Below are 22660 nucleotides of genomic sequence, written 5' to 3'. Positions count from 1 at the left end.
AGAGCAAAAGAGGGGGGGAGAGAGAGCAAAAGAGGGGGGGAGAGAGAGCAAAAGAGGGGGGGGGAGAGCAAAAGAGGAGGGGGGAGAGAGAGCAAAAGAGGGGGTGGAGAGAGAGAGAGCAAAAGGGGGGGAGAGAGAGCAAAAGAGGGGGGGGGAGAGCAAAAGAGGGGGTGGAGAGAGAGCAAAAGAGGGGGGGGAGAGCAAAAGAGGGGGCGGAGAGAGAGAGAGAGAGAGAGAGCAAAAGAGAAGGGGGGGAGAGAGAGCAAAAGAAAATGGGGGGGGGGAGAGAGAGCAAAAGAGAAGGGGGGAGAGAGAGCAAAAGAGAAGGGGGGAGAGAGAGCAACAGGGGTGGTGAAATAAACCGCCTGGATTGATTCTTTAACCACCCTGCTTTTTTTGGAATCCACCTATTTGACTTGATACATTCACATCATTACTCTGTACATAAAGCACCTAGTACCCTCACTGCTATTGTAAAACTATGGTTTTGCCACACTAATAATCCTGTTTAAGGAAATACTTGTCTGGGGAGGCTGTAAATGCCAGTACATAAAGTCAGTCACACTGTAAAACAATTTCCTCCTCCTGTGTGCTGACATTGCAAGCTAGACAAATGTTCTTAAAATATTCTGCTTTTAGTTTTCTGAAAACTTGTAGTGTTACCGGTTGCATAGGCGCAGGAATGTTCTGTACATTTATTCTTGCTGGAGTGACCTGTATTTACCTGACAAATAACTTTAAAGGGACACTGAACACCAAATACACTTAAAGAGACACTCAAGTAAAAATTAAACTCATGATTCAGATAGAGCAGCCATTTTAAACAACTTTCCAATTTACTTCCATTAACAAAATGTGCACAGTATTTTGATATTTACAGTTTTTGAGTCACCAGCTCCTACTGAGCATGTGCAAGAATTCATAGGATATACTTATATGCATTTGTGATTGGCTGATGGTTGTCACATGATACAGGAGGAGAGGAAATTGATATAACTTTAAAATTTGTTTCTCATACAAATCTACTGTATTCACTGGTCCTTTTAATAAGCATAGTATGGAGGTTATTCCCCACCACCCTCTAGCCATGGGTGACACCATGTTGAAATCTATTCTTCACTGCATTCCAGTGCTAATGTGTCTGCAACGACTCTTCTTCAGATACCTGCAGTGTAACCTAGGTTCCAAAATGACAGCTCTCATAACCAGAGGGAGGTGCACAAAATGTGTTTAATGTCCTATTATTGCCACCTAATTCAATGAATTTGCAGTATGATGTGCTGTGGATTACTTTTAATTGCCTTTGTTAGTATATGTCTTACTGTACTGCTCTTGTAGGCTGACATTTAGTTTATTTCTCTTGTACCTCGCTGATACTTTAAACAGACATTACAGACAAAATAAAAGGGACGTTAAAGTCATGGTAAATCCTAGCATTTGTGAAATGCTAGGATTTACCATTGTAACAAATAAAGGGGACTTTCATTCATGAAGTATAAACTACTTAATGCAGGAAGCTCCTTTATTTGTTAGCAGCGTTCACTGCGCTGAGCCACGACAGAACGTTATTTGGCTGAGAGGTGACATTTCCACCTCTTAGCCAATAGCTGTGCGGAAATGCAGCTTGGCGCCGCTAAACACGGAACAAAATAAATAATCAAAGTATATTGCAGATATATATATAAATATAAAATCATTTTATATTACCATCTCAAACAAAGTGTTTTAATGTCCCTTTAAACTTTTATGAGCAATCCTTCAATTTAAAGGGACACTGAACCAAAAAAATTTCTTTAGTGATTCAGATAGAGCAGCAATTTTAGACAACTTTCTAATTTACTCCTATTAACCAATTTTCTTCATTCCCTTGGTATCTTTATTTGAAAAGCAAGAATGTAAGTTTAGATGCCAGCACATTTTTGGTGAACAACCTGGGTTGTTCTTGCTGATTTGTGGATACATTTACCCACCAATAAACAAGCGCCGTCTTTTTAAAATATAGATAGCGAGAGAACAAAGAAAAATTGATAATAGGAGTAAATTTAAAAAGTTGCTTAAAATTGCTGCTCTATCTGAATCATGAAAAAAAAATTGGGTTTAGTGTCCCTTTAACTAAAACTAATATTTTAAAAAAATATATATATCTCTGTGCTATTGAGGTTAATATTTGCTTTGAATACATTATATCTAGCATTTACAAATGCCTCTCTATATCACTTTTGTCATAATATGTTTGAAAAATAAAGTTTATAACTTACAGGTGTTGTTATTCTGTAATTTAACGTTTATTTATATCTGCTATTTATCTTCTAGTATATGGTGCAGTGCGATAAAATCCCCTCGCTACCGGTTATTACTTTGACATTTGGAGGCAAGCCGTATACACTGACAGGGGAGCAATACGTACTAAAGGTGAGGCTGGCATGGTTATTTGTGGGAGAGTGTGCGCACATGAAACTCAAAAGTTTGTTTCCCATTAAAAGAGGCATGAGGCCAGAATGTTCTCATTCAGGATTCAGACAAAACATACATTTTTAAAGAACTTTCCAGTTTTTCTCAATGATCAATTTTGCCTCATTCTCTTGGTATCCTTTATCGAAGAAGCAGCAATGCACTACTGGGAGCTAGCTGACCATATTTGTAAGCCAATCAAAAAAGAGGCACATATGTGAAGCCATCAATCAGTTAACTCCCAGCTTCTGAGCCTACCTAAGTATGCATTTTAACAAAGAATACCAAGAGAACTTAGCAAATTAGATAATAGAGGTAAATTGGAAAGTTGTTTAAACTGAATCTGAATCATGTAAAACAACTACAGTAAAAACAGACATATATATGTGTGTGTGTGTGTGTGTAATGTGGGTGTATGTATATATCTGTGTGTATATGTGTATGTGTGTGTGTGTGTGTATATATATATATATATATATATATATATGTATATATATATATATATATATATATTTATATTTATTTTTCTTTCATGTAAGTGGCAAGAGTCCATGAGCTAGTGACGTATGGGATATACATTCCTACCAGGAGGGGGCAAAGTTTCCCAAACCCCAAAATACACCACCCACCTCACTCATACCTTAGTTTTACAAACTTTGCCTCCTTGTGAAGGTGATTAAGCAAGTTGTGCTTGATTTTCTTCTATTAGGGGGAACAAAGTGTGATTTAGTTTTTAAAATCTGGCGCCAACTAGTGTTTTCTTTAGGTATTTCCTCATTAACATTATCTTCCCTTTTTCCTGGCCGATAGCAGGAAACGTCGGCTTCAGGTGACAGAAATGATAGCACGCATATTACTAAAATAAAAAGCTTCTAGAAATAGTTCTTTAAACAAACGCGTTTCAGACGATATAACGTCCTTTTTCAATGTTGAACTTAGTGAATATGATCAAGCCGATGCCTTCTCTGTTGCGATCTTATATAAGTCTAGTCAAATCTAGCCATCCAATCCTGTGCATGCGTTTTTACACACCTTCTAACGTATTAGATACTGGTAAGGCTCTGATAGGTTTAATCTCAGTGACGTGATACATTAGTTCAATGACCAATCATATTATTTCATTTTAACACGCCTACACCTATCTTGTACCAGCGATATTCTGTAATGTGCGGGAGGCTAATATGCACGATGGCCATAAAAGATTAACTAGATCTACAGCATTACTTAGATGACATCATGTGGAATGGCCCTGAAGAGTTGCTGCAAGAGTTCATTAAAACACTCAATAATAACCTGTTTGGGTTATATTTAACATCTACAATGAATAAGAACAAAGTAGAATTCTTAGATCTCACTATTAATAACAATGTAGTGAACCTAACCACTGATACGTATAGAAAACCAACTGCCACTAATAATATCCTCCATGCGAGCAGTTATCATCATCCCTCCACAATAAGAGGACTACCAGTAGGTGAATATCTATGTTTGAAGAGAAATTGTAGTACCCATGAGAGTTTTAAAATAGCAGCATCAGAACTAAGAGAAAGACTCCTTAAAAGAGGATATTCTAAAAAATCCCTAATAAGAGCTTATAATAAAGCATTATCAAGAAACAAATAATTACTTACCCCAAAAATGAAAGAACAATCAGATACGTTAAGAATTGTATCTACTTTTTCACAAGCCAGTAGTCATATTAACCAAATTATCAATAAGCACTGGCACGTATTACAAGCAGATGAATCACTAAAATCCTTAATCCCTGATAAACCACAATTTACATACAGGAGAGGCACTAGCATCAGTGACACTCTCACCAATAGTCATTTTGACAGAAACCGAAATAAACCTCCTTTATACAAAGGTTCTATAGCATGTAACAACTGTAAAGTCTGTCAACATATGTTGAAAAAACAAACAGTTACAGATAGATTTAACAAAATCTGGAAAATTAAGGATTTTATAAACTGCAAAAGCACTAATGTAATCTACTGCATAACGTGCAGCTGTAATTTATGCGATGTAGGTCTGAGTACTAGAAATATGGGGACACGATTGACAGAACACCTCAGTAATGTAATATAAGAACAGCTAAAAAGGTCATAGAAAATGGTAAAAAATTTTTACCACTGTTGCCAGACACTTCTTACAATTCCACAATAGCAACACTAAAACCTTTAAATGCTGGGGTCCAGAGAGACTGAGACCAGGAATTCGGGAAGGTGAAACAGAACAGAGATTACTTAAAATGGAAACCAAGTGGATTTTTAATCTCAACACTGTCATTCCAAATGGAATGAATGAGAACAATAACTATTGGGTTTACTTATAAATAACATGTTACAAATATAGAGACTATAAATGGAATATATAAGTTTGGGTTTAAATATGATCTATAAATAAAAATAAGAGTGGTAAATTTACTCTGCACCCCTCTTTCATTTATAGATAAGGCATTAAAGTTACTTAGGAGACGTCATCTACTTTTAAGATCTCTCTAATATACTTGTGAAGGTATAAATAAGACACACAAGAGCGAAATATTTATTTATTTTGCCCCCTTCCATTATATAATGTGAGGCTAGAAATATAATCCAGTACAAACGATCTCTCAAATATAATTGTGAAGATATAAATAAGATGCAAGATGAGTGAAATATGTATTTATTTTGCCCCCTTTTAATACATAATGAGATATAAGCATTAGAATTTAATACAAATGATCAACTCTTATAGATTCTTGAGCTGCTACATTAATATAATTGGAAATGCTACCTAACACGATGTCTTTCGTTTTCATATATAAAAAGTAAGCAATAAAAGGAATCTCTATACCACACTATCAAAAAGGAGAATAAGTTTGAATTATACAAATTATATAAATTTAAAATTTTAGATATACTCCTCTTAGTCTAACTAATAAGTAGCTGCGAACTACATAAATAAATATAACAGCACTATAATTGCCTTATCTCTATGATGCCGAAACCCTAAATATTTATTTCAATTTATTTTGGTGCACTCCATTCTAACTATCCGCTCTAGTGAAGCGAATGAACCTATACTAGTAAAGGCTGTTCGCTAGGGTATGGTGGATTGGGAACTAAATGTGACAGTGGTGTCTGTTTGGCGTTACATCTCGATCAAGTCCTGAGTATAAAAACCGCAACTTCAATAGTATCTCTTACTAATCTCCTGCCCGATGTCTGTCATCTAAGTAATGCAACGGTTTACATATAATGCTGTAGATCTAGTTAATCTTTTATGGCCATCGTGCATATTAGCCTCCCGCACATTACAGAATATCGCTGGTACAAGATAGGTGTAGGCGTGTTAAAATGAAATAATATGATTGGTCATTGAACTAATGTATCACGTCACTGAGATTAAACCTATCAGAGCCTCACCGGTATCTAATACGTGAGAAGGTGTGTAAAAAACGCATGCACAGGATTGGATGGCTAGATTTGACTAGACGTATATAAGATCCCAACAGAGAAGGCATCGGCTTGATCATATTCACTAAATTCAACCTTGAGAAAGGACGTTATATCGTCTGAAACGCGTTAGTTTAAAGAACTATTTCTAGAAGCTTATTTATTTTAGTAATATGCGTGCTATCATTTCTGTCACCTGAAGCCGACGTTTCCTGCTATCGGCCGGGAAACAGGGAAGTGATGCACGCTATTTTAGGAAAAGGGTGTTTATTCTAGAGTGGAATACAGCGGTTATCTGTTATTTTAAAATTATACTATTAAAGTTTATCTTTTAAGTGTTATAATATAAGGACAGGAATGAGTGCTATGTAAGCCCCTTATTTTCTCTTTTTTCTCAAAACAATCTCCTATGTATATTTAAAGGGACAGCACCAATACTACTTCTCATTTTAGTGGTATTTTTTCCTACCTTTTTATGTAGTGCCAGTAACTATTTTTTTTTTTTTCTATGAAGATCTCTGTGGTTCATAGGATCCTAAATCAGACTCTGAAATTGATAAATCTTCCTATATGTTTAAGATTGATTATATTCGTTCTTTGTTGAAGGATGTTTTGGTTTCTTTGGGTATTGATGAGTCTAGTCCTCTTGATAACAAAGCCAGTAAATGTTTAACTTCTGTTTTTAAACCTCCAAAGGTTGCTCCTAAAGTTTTTCCTATTCCAGATGCTGTCTCTGGTATAATTACTAAAGAATGGTCTAAGCCTGGTTCTTCTTTTAATTCTTTAATTCTTCTAGGTTTAAGAAGTCATATCCTTTACTTGTGGCTAATTTAGAGTTTTGGGGAAAAGTCCCTAAAGTTGATGGGACTATTTCCACTCTTGCCAGATGTACTACTATCCCTATGGAAGATAGTACTTTTTTTTTTTTTTAAGGATTCTTTAGACAGGAAGATTGAATCTTATCTCAGAAAAGCTTATTTACATTCTGGCTATAGTCTTTAACCTGCCATTTCTATGGCTGATGTTTCAACTTTTTGGTTGAAAAGTTTAGCTCATCAGGTAGAGGATCCTGATGCATTGTTCTTCTGCTTCAACATGCTAATCATTTTATTTGTGATGCTATATTTGACACTATTAAGATCGATGTTAAATCTATGTATTTAGCTATTTAAGCTAGAAGAGCTTTATGGCTTAAATAATAAAATGCTGACATGACATCTCTATCTTTCTAGGGTAAGATTTTATTTGGTTCTCAATTGGATTCTATTATATCCACTATCACTGGGGGGAAGGGAGTCTTTCTACCTCAAGATAAATAATTTAAGGGCAAATTTAAAGCTCCTAATCGTTTTTGTTCCTTTCATCAGAATAGAGAACAAAAAACACTCCTTCCCCTAAGGCCTCTGGTACCAATTGGAGACCATCTTCAAATTGGAATAAAAACAAGCATTTAAGAAACCAAATCCAGCCCCAAGATTGAATGAAGGTACGGCCCTCAATCCAGTTCAGCTGGTGGGGGGCAGATTGAAATTATTTTAGGATGTTTGGACAGGTTCTGTTCAGAATCAGTGGATTCAGAATATTGTGTCTCAAGGGTATCGAATAGGTTTCAGAATAAGACCTCCCGTGGGAAGATTCTTTCTTTCTCAATTTCCAACAAATCCTGTGAAGGCTCAGGCTTTTCTGAAATGTGTTTCAGACCTAGAGCTTTTAGGGGTGACTGTACCCGTTCCTCTCCAGGAACAGGGTTTGGGGTTCTATTCAAATCTATTCATTGCCCCAAGAAAGAATTCTTTCAGACCAGTTCTGGATCAGAAGTTCTTAAATCATTTTGGAAGAGTCCCAACTTTCAAGATGATGACTATAAGGACTTCTGCCTTTTGTTCAGCATGGGCATTTTATGTCCACAATAGACTTACAGGATGCTTTTTTTTCCCATTCCAATTCATCCAGACCACTATTGGTTTCTGAGATTCTCTTTTCTAGGAAAGCATTACCAATTTGTCGATCTTCCATTTGGCCTAGCAACAGCTCCAAGAATCTTCTCAAAGGTTCTCAGTGCCCTTCTATCTGTAATCAGAGAGCAGAGTATTGCGGTGTTTCCTTATTTGGACGATATCTTGGTACTAGCTCAGTCTTTTCATTTAGCAGAATCTCACTTTAAACAACTAGTGTCGTTTCTTCAAAGACATGGTTGGAGTATTAATTTACAAAAGAGTTTCTTGATTGCTCAAACAAGGGTCACCTTTTTAGGTTTCCAGATAGATTCAGTGTCCATGACTCTGTCTTTAACAGACAAGAGGCAAATGAAATTGGTTTTAGCTTGTCTAAACCTTCAGTCTCGATCATTCCCTTCAGTGGCTATGTGCATGGAAGTTTTTGGTCTTATGACTGCAGCATCGGACGCGATCCCCTTTGCTCGTTTTCATATGAGACCTCTGCAGCTTTGCATGATGAAGCAATGGTGCAGGCATTATACTTAGATATCACAACTGATATTCTTAAATCCCAACATTCAACTCTCTCTGTCTTGGTGGTTGGACCATCACCGTATTGTTCGAGGGACCTCTTGTTTGTTCTTCCTGGACTGTGATCTCAACGGATGCAAGTCTTACAGGTTGGGGAGCTGTCTGGGGGTTTCTGACAGCACAAGGGGTTTGGAAACCTCAAGAGGTGAGCTTACCAATCAATATTTTAGAACTCCGTGCTATCTTCAGAGCTCTTCAGGCTTGGCCTTTATTAAAGAGAGAACTTTTAATTTGTTTTCAGACAGACAATATCACAACAGTGGCATATGTCAATCATCAAGGAGGGACTGGCAGATTTTTAGCAATGAAAGAAATATCTTGGATACTTTCTTGGGCAGAGTCAAACTCTTGTCTAATTTCTGCGATTTCATATCCCAGGTGTAGACAATTGGGAAGCAGATTTTCTCAGTCATCAGACTTTGCATCCGGTGGAGTGGTCTCTCCATCCAGATGTGTTTCATCAGATTGTGCTGATGTGGGGTCTTCCAGAAATAGATCTGATGGCCTCCCGTCTGAACAAGAAACTTCCCAGATACATTTCCAGGTCCAACGATCCTCAGGCGGAGATGGTGGATGCTTTAGCAGTTCCTTGGTTTTACCAACCTGCTTACATATTTCCGCCTCTAGTTCTTCTTCCACGGGTGATCTCCAAGATCATAATGGAACAATCTTAGGTGTTTCTGATAGCACCAGCATAACCTCACAGGTTTTGGTATGCAGATCTTGTCCGGATGTCCAGTTGCCAACCTTGGCCACCTCCTTTAAGGCCAGACCTTCTGTCTCAAGGGCCGTTTTTTCCATCAGGATCTCAAATCTCTAAATTTGAAGGCATGGAAATTGAACGCTGAGTTCTTAGTCATAGAGGTTTCTCTGACTCGGTGATTAGCACTATGTTACAGACTTGTAAGTCTGTTTCAAGGAAAATGTATTATCGGGTTTGAAAAACCTATATTTTATGGTGTTCCTCATAAATTATCTTGGCATTCTTTTAGAATTCTTAGGATTTGACAGTTTCTTCAGGATGGTCTGGATAAGGGTTTGTCTGCAAATCTTCATAGGAAGATTGCTAAACTTCCTGATATTCACTGTTTTGTTCTGGCTTTGGTTCGTATCAAACCTGTTATTAAGTCTATTTCTCCTCCTTGGAGTCTCAAATTGGTTTTAAGGATTTTGCAGGGTCCTCCTTTTGAGCCTATGCATTCTTTAGATATTAAACTACTTTCTTGGAAAGTGTTGTTTCTTTTCTGTTAGTAGAGTTTCTGAGTTGTTGGCTCTCTCTTGCGATTCTCATCTGATTTTCCATCAAGATAAAGCTGTTTTGCGGACTTCGGTAACATTTTAGCCTAAAGTTGTGAATTCCAACAACATTAATAGGGAAATTGTTGTTCCTTCCTTTTGTCCTAATCCTAAGAATTCTCTTGAGAGATCTCTACATTCTTTGGAGGTGATAAAAGCTTTGAAATACTATGTTGAGGCTACTAAGGATTTCAGAAAGACTTCTAGTCTATTTGTTATTTTCTCTGGTTCCAGGAAAGGTCAGAAAGCCTCTGCCATTTTTTTGGCATCTTGGTTGAAACTTTTGATTCACAAAGCTTATTTGGAGACGGGCAGTCTCTGCCTCGGATAATTACAGTTGCCACTTCTTGGGCTTTCAAGAATGAAGCTTCAGTTGATCAGCTTTGCAAAGCAGCAACTTGGACTTCTTTGCATACATTTACTAAATTTTACAATTTCTTTCATGTAATTGGCAAGAGTCCATGAGCTAGTGACATATGGGATATACAATCCTACCAGGAGGGGCAAAGTTTCCCAAACCTCAAAATGCCTATAAATACAAATATCACCACACGCACAATTCAGTTTTACAAACTTTGCCTCCTATGGAGGTGGTGAAGTAAGTTTGTGCTAAGATTTCTACGTTAATATGCGCTTCTCAGCTTTTTTGAAGCCAGATTCCTCTCAGAGTACAGTGAATGTCAGAGGGATGTGAAGGGAGTATCACCTATTGAATGCAATGTTTTTCCTCACAGGAGATCTATTTCATAGGTTCTCTGTTATCGGTCGTAGAGCTTCATCTCCTACCTCCCTTTCAGATCGACGATATACTCTCATATTCCATTACCTCTACTGATAATCGTTTCAGTACTGGTTTGGCTATCTGCTTTATGTGGATGGATGTCTTTTGGTAAGTATGTTTTCATTACTTAAGACACTCTCAGCTATGGCTTGGCACTTTATGTATTTATATAAAGTTCTAAATATATGTATTGTACTTATATTTGCCATGATTCAGGTTTCAGTATATTGCCTTTTGCAGACTGTCAGTTTCATATCTGGGAAATGCATTTTTTAGGAAAAATGTTTTTCTTACCTGGGGTATAGTCTCTATCAATTGACTGTTTTTTAAATTCGCAGGCAGAATTAGGCTCACGAGGGGGCAAAATGCCAAAGTTTATTGCGTCATTCTTGGCACAAGATTTTTTTGGCGCAAAGTTACGTTCATTGATGCAAATTCGTCATTTCCGGCGTCTTAGTCGACGCCGAGTCCTTCACAAGGTTGCGTCATCTGTGACGCCAGTGTGTCATTCCAGACGTTTTTGGCGCCAAAAAATATTTTTCTGTTTGTTGTGCATCATACATGGCGCCAAATGTTTTCATTATTTAAGACCCCATTCCTAAATGCCTCTTGCCTTTTTTCTCTATCAGAGGTCTATGCTGTTTGCATTTTTCCCATTCCTGAAACTGCCATATAAGGAAATTGATAATTTTGCTTTATATGTTGTTTTTTCTCTTACATTTGCGAGATGTCTCAATCTGATCCTGTCTCAGAAATCACTGTTGGAACCCTGCTGCCTGATAACAGTTCTACCAAAGCTAAGTGTATTTGTTGTAAACTTGTGGAGGTTATTCCTCCTGCTGTGGTTTGTAATAGTTGTCACGATAAACTTTTACATGCAGAGAATGTATCCATCAGTAGTAGTTCATTACCTATTGCTGTTCCCTCAACATCTAATGCACAAAATATACCTGTAAATTTAAAAGAATTTATTTCTGATTCTATTCAGAAGGCTTTGTCTGCCATCCCACCTGCTAATAAACGTAAAAGGTCTTTTAAAACTTCTCATAAAGTTGATGTAATTTCAAATGACCGGCAACATGCTGATTTATCCTTTTCTGATTGGGATCTATCTGGTTCAGAAGATCCTGCCTCAGATGTTGACACTGACAAATCTTATTTATATAAAACTAGTCCTAAAGCCCGTGTACATGGGCCATTTTTTGCAGTACAGCGATCCCACCCCTTGCTCTCTCTCCCCCCTCTCTTTTGCTCTCTCTTTTGCTCTCTCTCTCTCCCCCCTCTCTTTTGCTCTCTCTCTCCCCCCTCTCTTTTGCTCTCTCTCTCCCCCCTCTCTTTTGCTCTCTCTCTCCCCCTCTCTTTTGCTCTCTCTCTCCCACCTCTCTTTTGCTCTCTCTCTCCCCCTCTCTTTTGCTCTCTCTCTCCCCTCTCTTTTGCTCTCTCTCTCCCCCCTCTCTCTTTTGCTGTCTCTCTCCCTCTCTTTTGCTGTCTCTCTCCCTCTCTTTTGCTCTCTCTCTTTCTCCTCTCGTTTGCTCTCTTTCTCCTCTCGTTTGCTCTCTCTCCCCCCTCTCTTTTGCTGTCTCTCTCCCCCCTCTCTTTTGCTCTCTCTCCCCCCCTCTCTTTTGCTCTCTCTCTCCCCCCTCTCTTTTGCTCTCTCTCTCCCCCCTCTCTTTTGCTCTCTCTCTCCCCCTTCTCTTTTGCTCTCTCTCTCTCCCCCTTCTCTTTTGTTCTCTCTCTCTCCCCCTTCTCTTTTGCTCTCTCTCTCTCCCCCCTCTCTTTTGCTCTCTCTCTCTCTCCCCTCTAGTTTGCTCTCTCTCTCCCCCCTCTAGTTTGCTCTCTCTCCCCCCCTCTTGCTCTCTCTCCCTCTCTTTTGCTCTCTCTCTCTCTCTCTCTCTCTCTCTCCCTCTATTTTGCTGTCTCTCTCCCTCTCTTTTGCTGTCTCTCTCCCTCTCTTTTGCTGTCTCTCTCCCTCTCTTTTGCTGTCTCTCTCCCTCTCTTTTGCTGTCTCTCTCCCTCTCTTTTGCTGTCTCTCTCCCTCTCTTTTGCTGTCTCTTCCCCCTCTAGTTTGATCTCTCTCTCTCTCCTCTCGTTTGCTCTCTCTCCTCTCGTTTGCTGTCTCTCCCCCCTCTCTTTTGCTGTCTCTCCCCCCTCTCTTTTGCTGTCTCTCCCCCCCTCTCTTTTGCTGTCTCTCCCCCCCTCTCTTTTGCCCTCTCTCCCCCCCTCTCTTTTGCCCTCTCTCCCCCCTCTCTTTTGCCCTCTCTCCCCCCCTCTCTTTTGCCCTCTCTCCCCCCTCTCTTTTGCGCTCTCTCCCCCCTCTCTTTTGCGCTCTCTCCCCCCTCTCTTTTGCGCTCTCTCCCCCCTCTCTTTTGCGCACTCTCCCCCCTCTCTTTTGCGCTCTCTCCCCCCTCTCTTTTGCGCTCTCTCCCCCCCTCTCTTTTGCGCTCTCTCCCCCCTCTCTTTTGCGCTCTCTCCCCCTCTCTTTTGCGCTCTCTTTTATTATATAGGATGGAGTATATTTGTTCTTTGTTAAAAGAAGTGTTGATTACATTGGATATGTAGGAAACTAGTCCTCTTGATATTAAAACTGCTGTCTCTCTCCCTCTCTTTTGCTCTCTCTCTTTCTCCTCTCGTTTGCTCTCTTTCTCCTCTCGTTTGCTCTCTCTCCCCCCTCTCTTTTGCTCTCTCTCTCCCCCCTCTCTTTTGCTCTCTCTCTCCCCCCTCTCTTTTGCTCTCTCTCTCCCCCCTCTCTTTTGCTCTCTCTCTCCCCCCTCTCTTTTGCTCTCTCTCTCCCCCCTCTCTTTTGCTCTCTCTCTCCCCCTTCTCTTTTGCTCTCTCTCTCCCCCTTCTCTTTTGCTCTCTCTCTCTCCCCCTTCTCTTTTGCTCTCTCTCTCTCCCCCCTCTCTTTTGCTCTCTCTCTCTCTCCCCTCTAGTTTGCTCTCTCTCTCCCCCCCTCTAGTTTGCTCTCTCTCCCCCCCTCTTGCTCTCTCTCCCTCTCTTTTGCTCTCTCTCTCTCTCTCTCTCTCTCTCTCTCTCTCTCTCTCTCTCTCTCTCTCTCTCCCTCTCTTTTGCTGTCTCTCTCCCTCTCTTTTGCTGTCTCTCTCCCTCTCTTTTGCTGTCTCTCTCCCTCTCTTTTGCTGTCTCTCTCCCTCTCTTTTGCTGTCTCTTCCCCCTCTAGTTTGATCTCTCTCTCTCTCCTCTCGTTTGCTCTCTCTCCTCTCGTTTGCTCTCTCTCCTCTCGTTTGCTGTCTCTCCCCCTCTCTTTTGCTGTCTCTCCCCCCTCTCTTTTGCTGTCTCTCCCCCACTCTCTTTTGCCCTCTCTCCCCCTCTCTTTTGCCCTCTCTCCCCCCTCTCTTTTGCCCACTCTCCCCCCTCTCTTTTGCGCTCTCTCCCCCCCTCTCTTTTGCGCTCTCTCCCCCCCTCTCTTTTGCGCTCTCTCCCCCCTCTCTTTTGCGCTCTCTCCCCCCTCTCTTTTGCGCTCTCTTTTATTATATAGGATGGAGTATATTTGTTCTTTGTTAAAAGAAGTGTTGATTACATTGGATATGTAGGAAACTAGTCCTCTTGATATTAAAACTAGTAAACGTTTAAATCCTGTTTATAAACCTTCTATGGTTATTCCAGAGGTTTTTCCAGTTCCTGATGCTATTTCTGATATGATTTCTAAGGAATGGAATAGGCCTGGTACTTTTTATTCCTTCTTTAAGGTTTAAAAAATTGTATCCTTGCAATTTCTTTGGCTGATGTTACAGCTGCTTCAACTTTTTGGTTGAAGACTTTAGCGCAACAAGTATCGGATCATGATTTATCTAGCATTGTTAACTTGATTCAACATGCTAATAATTTTATTTGTGATGCCATTTTTTATATCATCCAAATTGATGTTAAATCCATGTATTTAGCTATTTTAGCTAGAAGAGCTTTGTGGCTTAAATCTTGGAATGCTGATATGACTTCTAATTCAAGATTGTTATCTCTTTCTTTTCAAGGTAATAAGTTATTTTGTTCTCAGTTGCATTCTATCATTTCAACTGTTACTGGGGGGAAGGGAGTTTTTTTGCCTCGGGATAAAAGACCTAAGGGTAAATCTAAAGCTTCTAACTGTTTTCGTCCCTTTTCGACAAAATAAGGAACAGAAACCTAATCCCTCCTCCAAGGAATCTGTTTCCAATTGGAAGCCTTCATCGAATTGGAATAAATCCAAGCCATTTAAGAGATCAAAACCAGCCCCAAGTCCGAATGAAGGTGCGGCCCTCATTCCAGCTCAGCTGGTAGGGGGCAGATTAAGATTTTTCAAAGATGTTTGGATCAATTCGGTCCAAAATCAATGGATTCAGAATATTGTTTCTCAAGGGTACAGAATAGGATTTAGAGTAAAACCGCCTGTGAGAAGATTTTTTTTCTCTCACGCATCCCTGCAAATCCAATAAAGGCTCAGGCTTTTCTGAAGTGCATTTTAGACCTGGAGTTATCAGGGGTAATCATGCCAGTTCCGTTTCAGGAACAGGGTCTGGGGTTTTATTCAAATCTATTCATTGTCCCAAAGAAAGAAAATTCATTCAGACCAGTTATGGATCTAAACATTTTGAATCGATATGTAAGAGTACCAACTTTCAAAATGGTGACTATAAGGACTATTCTGCCTTTTGTTCAGCAAGGGCATTATATGTCCACAAAGGTTCTCGGTGCCCTACTCTCTATAATCAGAGAGCGGGGTATTGCAGTGTTTCCTTATTTGGACGATATCTTGGTACTTGCTCAGTCTTTGTTCTGCAGAATCTCACACGAATCAACTAGTGTTGTTTCTTCGAAAACATGGTTGGAGGATCAATTTACCAAAAAGTTCTTTGATTCCTCAGACAAGGGTAACCTTTTTAGGTTTAGGTTTCCAGATAGATTCAGTGTCCATGACTTTGTCTCTAACGGACAAAAGATGTTTGAAGTTCCCAACAGGCTGCAACCAATTTCAGTCTCAGTCATTCTCTTCAGTAGCTATGTGCATGGAAGTTTTAGGTCTCATGACTGCAGCATCGGACGAGATCCCCTCGTTTTCATATGAGACCTCTCCAGCTTTGTATGCTGAACCAATGGTGCAGGGATTATACAAGGATATCACAATTAATATCCTTAAATCCCAATGTTCGACTATCTCTGACTTGGTGGTTAGATCACTATTGTATTGTTCTAGGGGATGGACTGTGATCACAACAGATGCGAGTCTTTCAGGTTGGGGAGCTGTTTGGGGATCTCTGACAGCACAAGGGGTTTGGAAATCTCAAGAGGCGAGATTACCAATCAATATTTTGGATTCTCAGGGCTCAATTTTGGCCTCTGTTGAAGAGAGAACCGTTCATTTGTTTTCAGACAGACAATATCACAACTGTGGCATATGTCAATCATCAGGGTGGGACTCGCAGTCCTCAAGCTATGAAAGAAGTATCTTGGATACTTGTTTGGGCGGAATCCAGCCCCTGTATAATTTCTGCGGTTCATATCCCAGGTATAGACAATTGGGAAGTGGATTATCTCAGTCGTCACACTTTACATCCGGGAGAATGGTCTCTCCACCCAGATGTGTTTTCTCAAATTGTTCAGATGTGGGGGCTTCCAGAAATAGATCTGATGGCATCTCATCTAAACAAGAAACTTCCCAGGTACCTGTCCAGGTCCAGGGATCCTCAGGCGGAAGCAGTGGATGCGTTGACACTTCCTTGGTGTTATCAACCTGCTTATATTTTCCCGCCTCTAGTTCTTCTTCCAAGAGTGATCTCCAAAATCATCATGGAGCGATTGTTTGGTGTCTGGTGGCTCCAGCATGGCCTCACAGGTTTTGGTATGCGGATCTTGTTCGGATGTCCAGTTGCCAACCTTGGCCATTTCCATTAAGGCCAGACCTATCGCAAGGTCCGTTTTTCCATCAGGATCTCAAATCATTACATTTTAAGGTATGGAAATTGAACGCTTAGTGCTTAGTCATAGAGGTTTCTCTGACTCGGTGATTAATACTATATTACAAGCTCGTAAATCTGTCTCTAGAAAGATTTATTATCGAGTTTGGAAGACTTACATTTCATGGTGTTCTTCTCATAAATTTTCTTGGCATTCTTTTAGAATTCCTAGAATTTTACAGTTTCTTCAGGATGGTTTGGATAAAGGTTTGTCTGCAAGTTCCTTGAAAGGACAAATCTCTGCTCTTTCTGTTTTATTCCACAGAAAAATTGCTAAACTTCCTGATATTCACTGTTTTGTACAGGCTTTGGTTCGTATCAAGCCTGTCATTAAATTACTCTCTCCTCCTTGGAGTCTTAATTTGGTTTTAAAGGCTTTACAGGCTCCTCCATTTGAGCCTATGCATTCTTTGGACATTAAACTACTTTCTTGGAAAGTGTTGTTCCTTTTGGCCATCTCTTCTGCTAGAAGAGTTTCTGAATTATCTGCTCTCTCTTGTGATTCTCCTTTTCTGATTTTTCATCAGGATAAGGCAGTTTTGCGGACTTCATTTAAATTCTTACCTAAGGTTGTGAATTCTAACAACATTAATAGGGAAATTGTTGTCCCTTTTTTGTGTCCTAATCCTAAGAATTAATTGGAGAAATCTTTACATTCTTTGGATGTGGTAAGTGCTCTGACATATTATGTTGAAGCTACTAACGTTTTCAGGAAGACTTCCAGTTTATTTGTTAGCTTTTCTGGTTCCAGGAAAAGTCAGAAGGCTTCTGCCGTTTCTTTGGCATCGTGGTTAAAACTTTTGATTCATCAAGCTTATTTGGAGTCTGGTAAAACCCTGCCTCAGAGAATTACAGCTCATTCTACTAGATCAGTCTCCAGTTCGTGGGCTTTTAAGAATGAAGCTTCAGTTGATCAGATTTGCAAAACAGCAACTTGGTCCTCTTTGCATACATTTACTAAATTCTATCATTTTGATGTATTTGCTTCTTCGGAAGCAGTTTTTGGTAGAAAAGTTCTTCAGGCAGCTGTTGATTCTTCTGCTTCCGATTTAAGTTTTTTCTTTTCAATTATGAGACTAAACTTATGTTTTGGGTTGTGGATTAATTTTTTTCAGCAGAAAATGGATGCTTTTATTTTTATCCCTCCCTCTCTAGTGACGTTGCGTGGAGTTCCACATCTTGGGTATTGCTATCCCATACATCACTAGCTCATGGACTCTTGCCAATTAAATGAAAGAAACCATAATTTATGTAAGAACTTACCTGATAAATTAATTTCTTTCATATTGGCAAGAGTCCATGAGGCCCACCCTTTTTATGGTGGTTATGATTTTTTTGTATAAAGCACAATTATTTCCAAATTCCTTTGTTGATGCTTTTTACTTATCACCCCACTACTTGGCTGTTCGTTAAACTGAATTGTGGGTGTGGTGAGAGGTGTATTTACAGGCATTTTGAGGTTTGGGAAACTTTGCCCCTCCTGGTAGGATTGTATATCCCATACGTCACTAGCTCATGGACTCTTGCCGATATGAAAGAAATTAATTTATCAGGTAAGTTCTTACATAAATTATGTTTTCTCCTCCTTGGAGTCTCAATTTGGTTTTGGAGATTTTACAGGCTCCTCCTTTTGAGCCTATGCATTCTCTGGATATTAAATTACTTTCTTGGAAAGTGTTATTTCTTTTGGCTATCTCTTCTGCTAGAAGCATTTCAGAATTGTCTGCTCTCCCTTGTGAGTCTCCTTTTCTTATTTTCCATCAAGATAAAGCTGTTTTTGGCTTCATTTAAATTTTTGCCTAAAGTTGTGAATTCTAACAACATCAATAGGGAAATTGTTGTTCCTTCCTAAACCTAAGAATACTCTTGAAAGGTCTTTACATTCTTTGGATGTGGTAAGAGCTTTGAAATATTATGTTGAGGCTACTAAAGATTGCAGAAAGACTTCCAGTCTATTTGTTTTTTGTTTTTTTCTGGCTCCAGGAAGGGTCAGAAAGCCTATGCCATTTCTTTGGCATCTTGGTTGAAACTCTTGATTCACAAAGATTGTTTAGAGATGGGGCAGTCTCCTCCTCAGAGAATTACAGCTCATTCTACTAGATCAGTTGCCACTTTTTGGACTTTTAAGACTGAAGCTTCAGTTGATCAAATTTGCAAAGCAGCAGTTTGGTCTTCTTTGTATACTTTTACTAAATTGTCTCAGTTTGATTCTAATGCCTTAAATTTGATTATTTTTTTTTTAAATTTATAAGAAAATGTAATTTATTTATTTTTTTGGATTTAATTTCTCAGCGAATTTAGCTGTTATTTTATCCCTCCCTCTCTAGTGACTCTTGGTTTTCCACATCTTGGGTATTATATCCAATACGTCACTAGCTCATGGACTCTTGGCTCTTACATTAAAGAAAACATAATTTATGTAAGAACTTACCTGATGATAAATTCATTTCTTTCATAGTGGCAAGAGTCCATGAGACTCACCCTAATGTTTTGTGGTTATGATATTTTGTATAAAGCACTTTATTTTTCCCAGTTCCTCTTTTTGTATGCTTTTTACTCCTTCTTTTACACCTCAATTGTTGGCTACACGTTAAGGTGTATTTATAGGCATTTGGGGGTTTTATGTGTGTTTGTGTGTGTGTGTGTGTATGTGTATATATATATATATATATATATATATATATATATATATATATATATATATATATATATATATATATATATATATATATATATATATATATATATATATATATATATATATATATATATATTTACATACACATATATATATATATATATATATATATATATATATATATATATATAGTGTGTGTATATATTACTCAGGGATGGAAGTCACTCGCAGGGTCTTATTAAAGAAATATAAATATTTTATATTTCTTTAATATTTCTTTAATAAAACCCTGTGATTGACTTCCATCCCTAAGGGGCAATATAGGCATTTGTTGCCTCATATTTAGTACCAGGAGTGCTTCTACCTTTTTTTGAGACTATGTAAGTATCTGTGTGTGTGTGTGTGTATGTATGTGTATATATATATATATATATATATATATATATATATATATATATATATACACATACATACATACATACATACAATGAGTTGTTAGTTTGGCGCAGTATAGAACCCAAAAAAACTACAGTTCACTTATATGCTGCCCAAATCTATCTATCAGGGCCGGAGTATCCCAATATACTCCGGCTATGATATAAAGAAAAATTGCAAAAGAAAGAGAGGGTGATAGAAACTAGAGGGCACACTAAACTCTCTACACAATTAAGAGTAGAGGGTATCTATTTATAGATCCCTTTATTTAATTGGGTAATTCCCCAGTATGTATAAAGGTGGGGGTAAAAAATGTATTCAGATAATTCCAATTGTGTATATTGAAAATAATATAACGCTAGTTTAGATTAATACCCCAGTATAGAGATCAGTTAGGGCATGAATTAAAGGTATTAGCTATAGTTAACTGAGATTATATATTTCTATTTCTTTCATGTAATTAGCAAGAGTCCATGAGCTAGTGACGTATGGGATATACATTCCTACCAGGAGGGGCAAAGTTTCCCAAACCTCAAAATGTCTATAAATACACCCCTCACCACACCCACAATTCAGTTTTACAAACTTTGCCTCCTATGGAGGTGGTGAAGTAAGTTTGTGCTAGATTCTACGTTGATATGCGCTCCGCAGCAAGTTGGAGCCCGGTTTTCCTCTCAGCGTGCAGTGAATGTCAGAGGGATGTGAGGAGAGTATTGCCTATTTGAATGCAGTGATCTCCTTCTACGGGGTCTATTTCATAGGTTCTCTGTTATCGGTCGTAGAGATTCATCTCTTACCTCCCTTTTTAGATCGACGATATACTCTTATTTATATACCATTACCTCTGCTGATTCTCGTTTCAGTACTGGTTTGGCTTTCTACAAACATGTAGATGAGTGTCCTGGGGTAAGTAAATCTTATTTTATGTGACACTCTAAGCTATGGTTGGGCACTTTGTTTATAAAGTTCTAAATATATGTATTCAAACATTTATTTGCCTTACTCAGAATGTTCAACATTCCTTATTTTCAGACAGTCAGTTTCATATTTGGGATAATGCATTTGAATCAAACATTTTTTCTTACCTTAAAAATTTGACTCTTTTCTCCAACATAGGTGTGTCCGGTCCACGGCGTCATCCTTACTTGTGGGATATTCTCTTCCCCAACAGGAAATGGCAAAGAGCCCAGCAAAGCTGGTCACATGATCCCTCCTAGGCTCCGCCTACCCCAGTCATTCTCTTTGCCGTTGCACAGGCAACATCTCCACGGAGATGGCTAAGAGTTTTTTGGTGTTTAAATGTAGTTTTTATTCTTCAATCAAGTGTTTGTTATTTTAAAATAGTGCTGGTATGTACTATTTACTCTGAAACAGAAAAGAGAAGAAGATTTCTGTTTGTAAGAGGAAGATGATTTTAGCAAACGTTACTAAAATCGATTGCTGTTTCCACACAGGACTGTTGAGATGAAGTAACTTCAGTTGGGGGAAGCAGTTGGCAGACTTTTCTGCCTGAGGTATGACTGGCCACATTTCTAACAAGACTTTGTAATGCTGGAAGGCTGTCATTTTCCCTATGGGGACCGGTAAGCCATTTTCTTAGATTAAGTAAAAGAATAAAGGGCTTTATAAGGGCTTAAAAAACTGGTAGACATTTTTCTGGGCTAAAACGATTACTTTGCTAAGCATATTTGGCAGATTATAACTCTTTATAGTTATTATAATCTTGGGGATTGTTGTTAAAAAACGGCAGGCACTGTATGGACACCTTTTTCAGATGGGGGCCTTCTCTAGTCATAGGCAGAGCCTCATTTTCGCGCCACTAATGCACAGTTGTTTTTGGAAAGCAAGGCATGCAGATGCATGTGTGAGGAGCTAAGAACCACTGAAAAAGCTTATAGAAGGCGTCATTTGGTATCGTATTCCCCTCTGGGCTTGGTTGGGTCTCAGCAAAGCAGATACCTGGGACTGTATAGGGGTTAAATGTAAAAACGGCTCCGGTTCCGTTATTTTAAGGGTTAAAGCTTTCAAATTTGGTGTGCAATACTTTTAAGGCTTTAAGACACTGTGGTGAAATTTTGGTGAATTTTGAACAATTGCTTCATGCTTTTTCGCATATTCAGTAATAAAGTGTGTTCTGTTTAAAATTTAAAGTGACAGTAACGGTTTTATTTTAAAACGTTTTTTGTGCTTTGTTGACAAGTTTAAGCCTGTTTAACATGTCTGAACCATCAGATAAGCGATGTTCTATATGTATGAAAGCCAATGTGTCTCCCCATTTAAATATATGTGATAATTGTGACATAGTGTCCAAACAAAGTAGGGACAATGATGCCACAGATAATAATATTGCCCAAGATGATTCTTCAGATGAGGGGAGTAAGCATGGTACTGCATCATCCCCTTCTGTGTCTACACCAGTTTTACCCACACAAGAGGCCCCTAGTACATCTAGTGCGCCAATACTTATTACCATGCAACAATTAACGGCTGTTATGGATAATTCTATTGCAAATATTTTATCTAAAATGCCTACTTATCAGAGAAAGCGCGATTGCTCTGTTTTAAACACTGAAGAGCAAGAGGACGCTGATGATAACGTTTCTGACATACCCTCACACCAATCTGAAGGGGCCAGGAGGGAGGTTTTGTCTGAGGGAGAAATTTCAGATTCAGGAAAAATTTCTCAACAAGCTGAACCTGATGTTGTAACATTTAAATTTAAATTAGAACATCTCCGCGCACTGCTTAAGGAGGTATTATCTACTCTGGATGATTGTGACAATTTGGTCATTCCAGAGAAATTATGTAAGATGGACAAGTTCCTAGAGGTTCCGGTGCCCCCCGATGCTTTTCCTATACCCAAGCGGGTGGCGGACATAGTAAATAAGGAATGGGAAAGGCCCGGCATACCTTTTGTTCCTCCCCCTATATTTAAGAAATTATTTCCTATAGTCGACCCCAGAAAGGACTTATGGCAGACAGTCCCTAAGGTCGAGGGGGCGGTCTCTACTCTAAACAAACGCACTACTATTCCCATAGAAGATAGTTGTGCTTTCAAAGATCCTATGGATAAAAAATTAGAGGGTTTGCTTAAAAAGATGTTTGTTCAGCAAGGTTACCTTCTACAACCAATTTCATGCATTGTT

The 22660-nt window shown here is 38.8% G+C and overlaps 1 protein-coding gene across 1 annotated transcript in view; it reads left to right on the top strand.

Moving 5' to 3' along the window:
• Positions 1–22660, top strand: part of CTSD (cathepsin D) — a 79773-nt gene that overhangs the window by 44170 nt on the left and 12943 nt on the right. The window contains exon 8 of the mRNA XM_053720482.1: positions 2314–2412. Coding sequence (XP_053576457.1) covers positions 2314–2412 — 99 coding nt within the window. The remainder of the gene's footprint in view (positions 1–2313; positions 2413–22660) is intronic.

The sequence above is a fragment of the Bombina bombina genome, chromosome 7 (assembly GCF_027579735.1).
Source record: "Bombina bombina isolate aBomBom1 chromosome 7, aBomBom1.pri, whole genome shotgun sequence".
Classification (NCBI taxonomy): Eukaryota; Metazoa; Chordata; class Amphibia; order Anura; family Bombinatoridae; genus Bombina; species Bombina bombina.
This window is presented reverse-complemented; position numbering and strand designations above follow the sequence as displayed.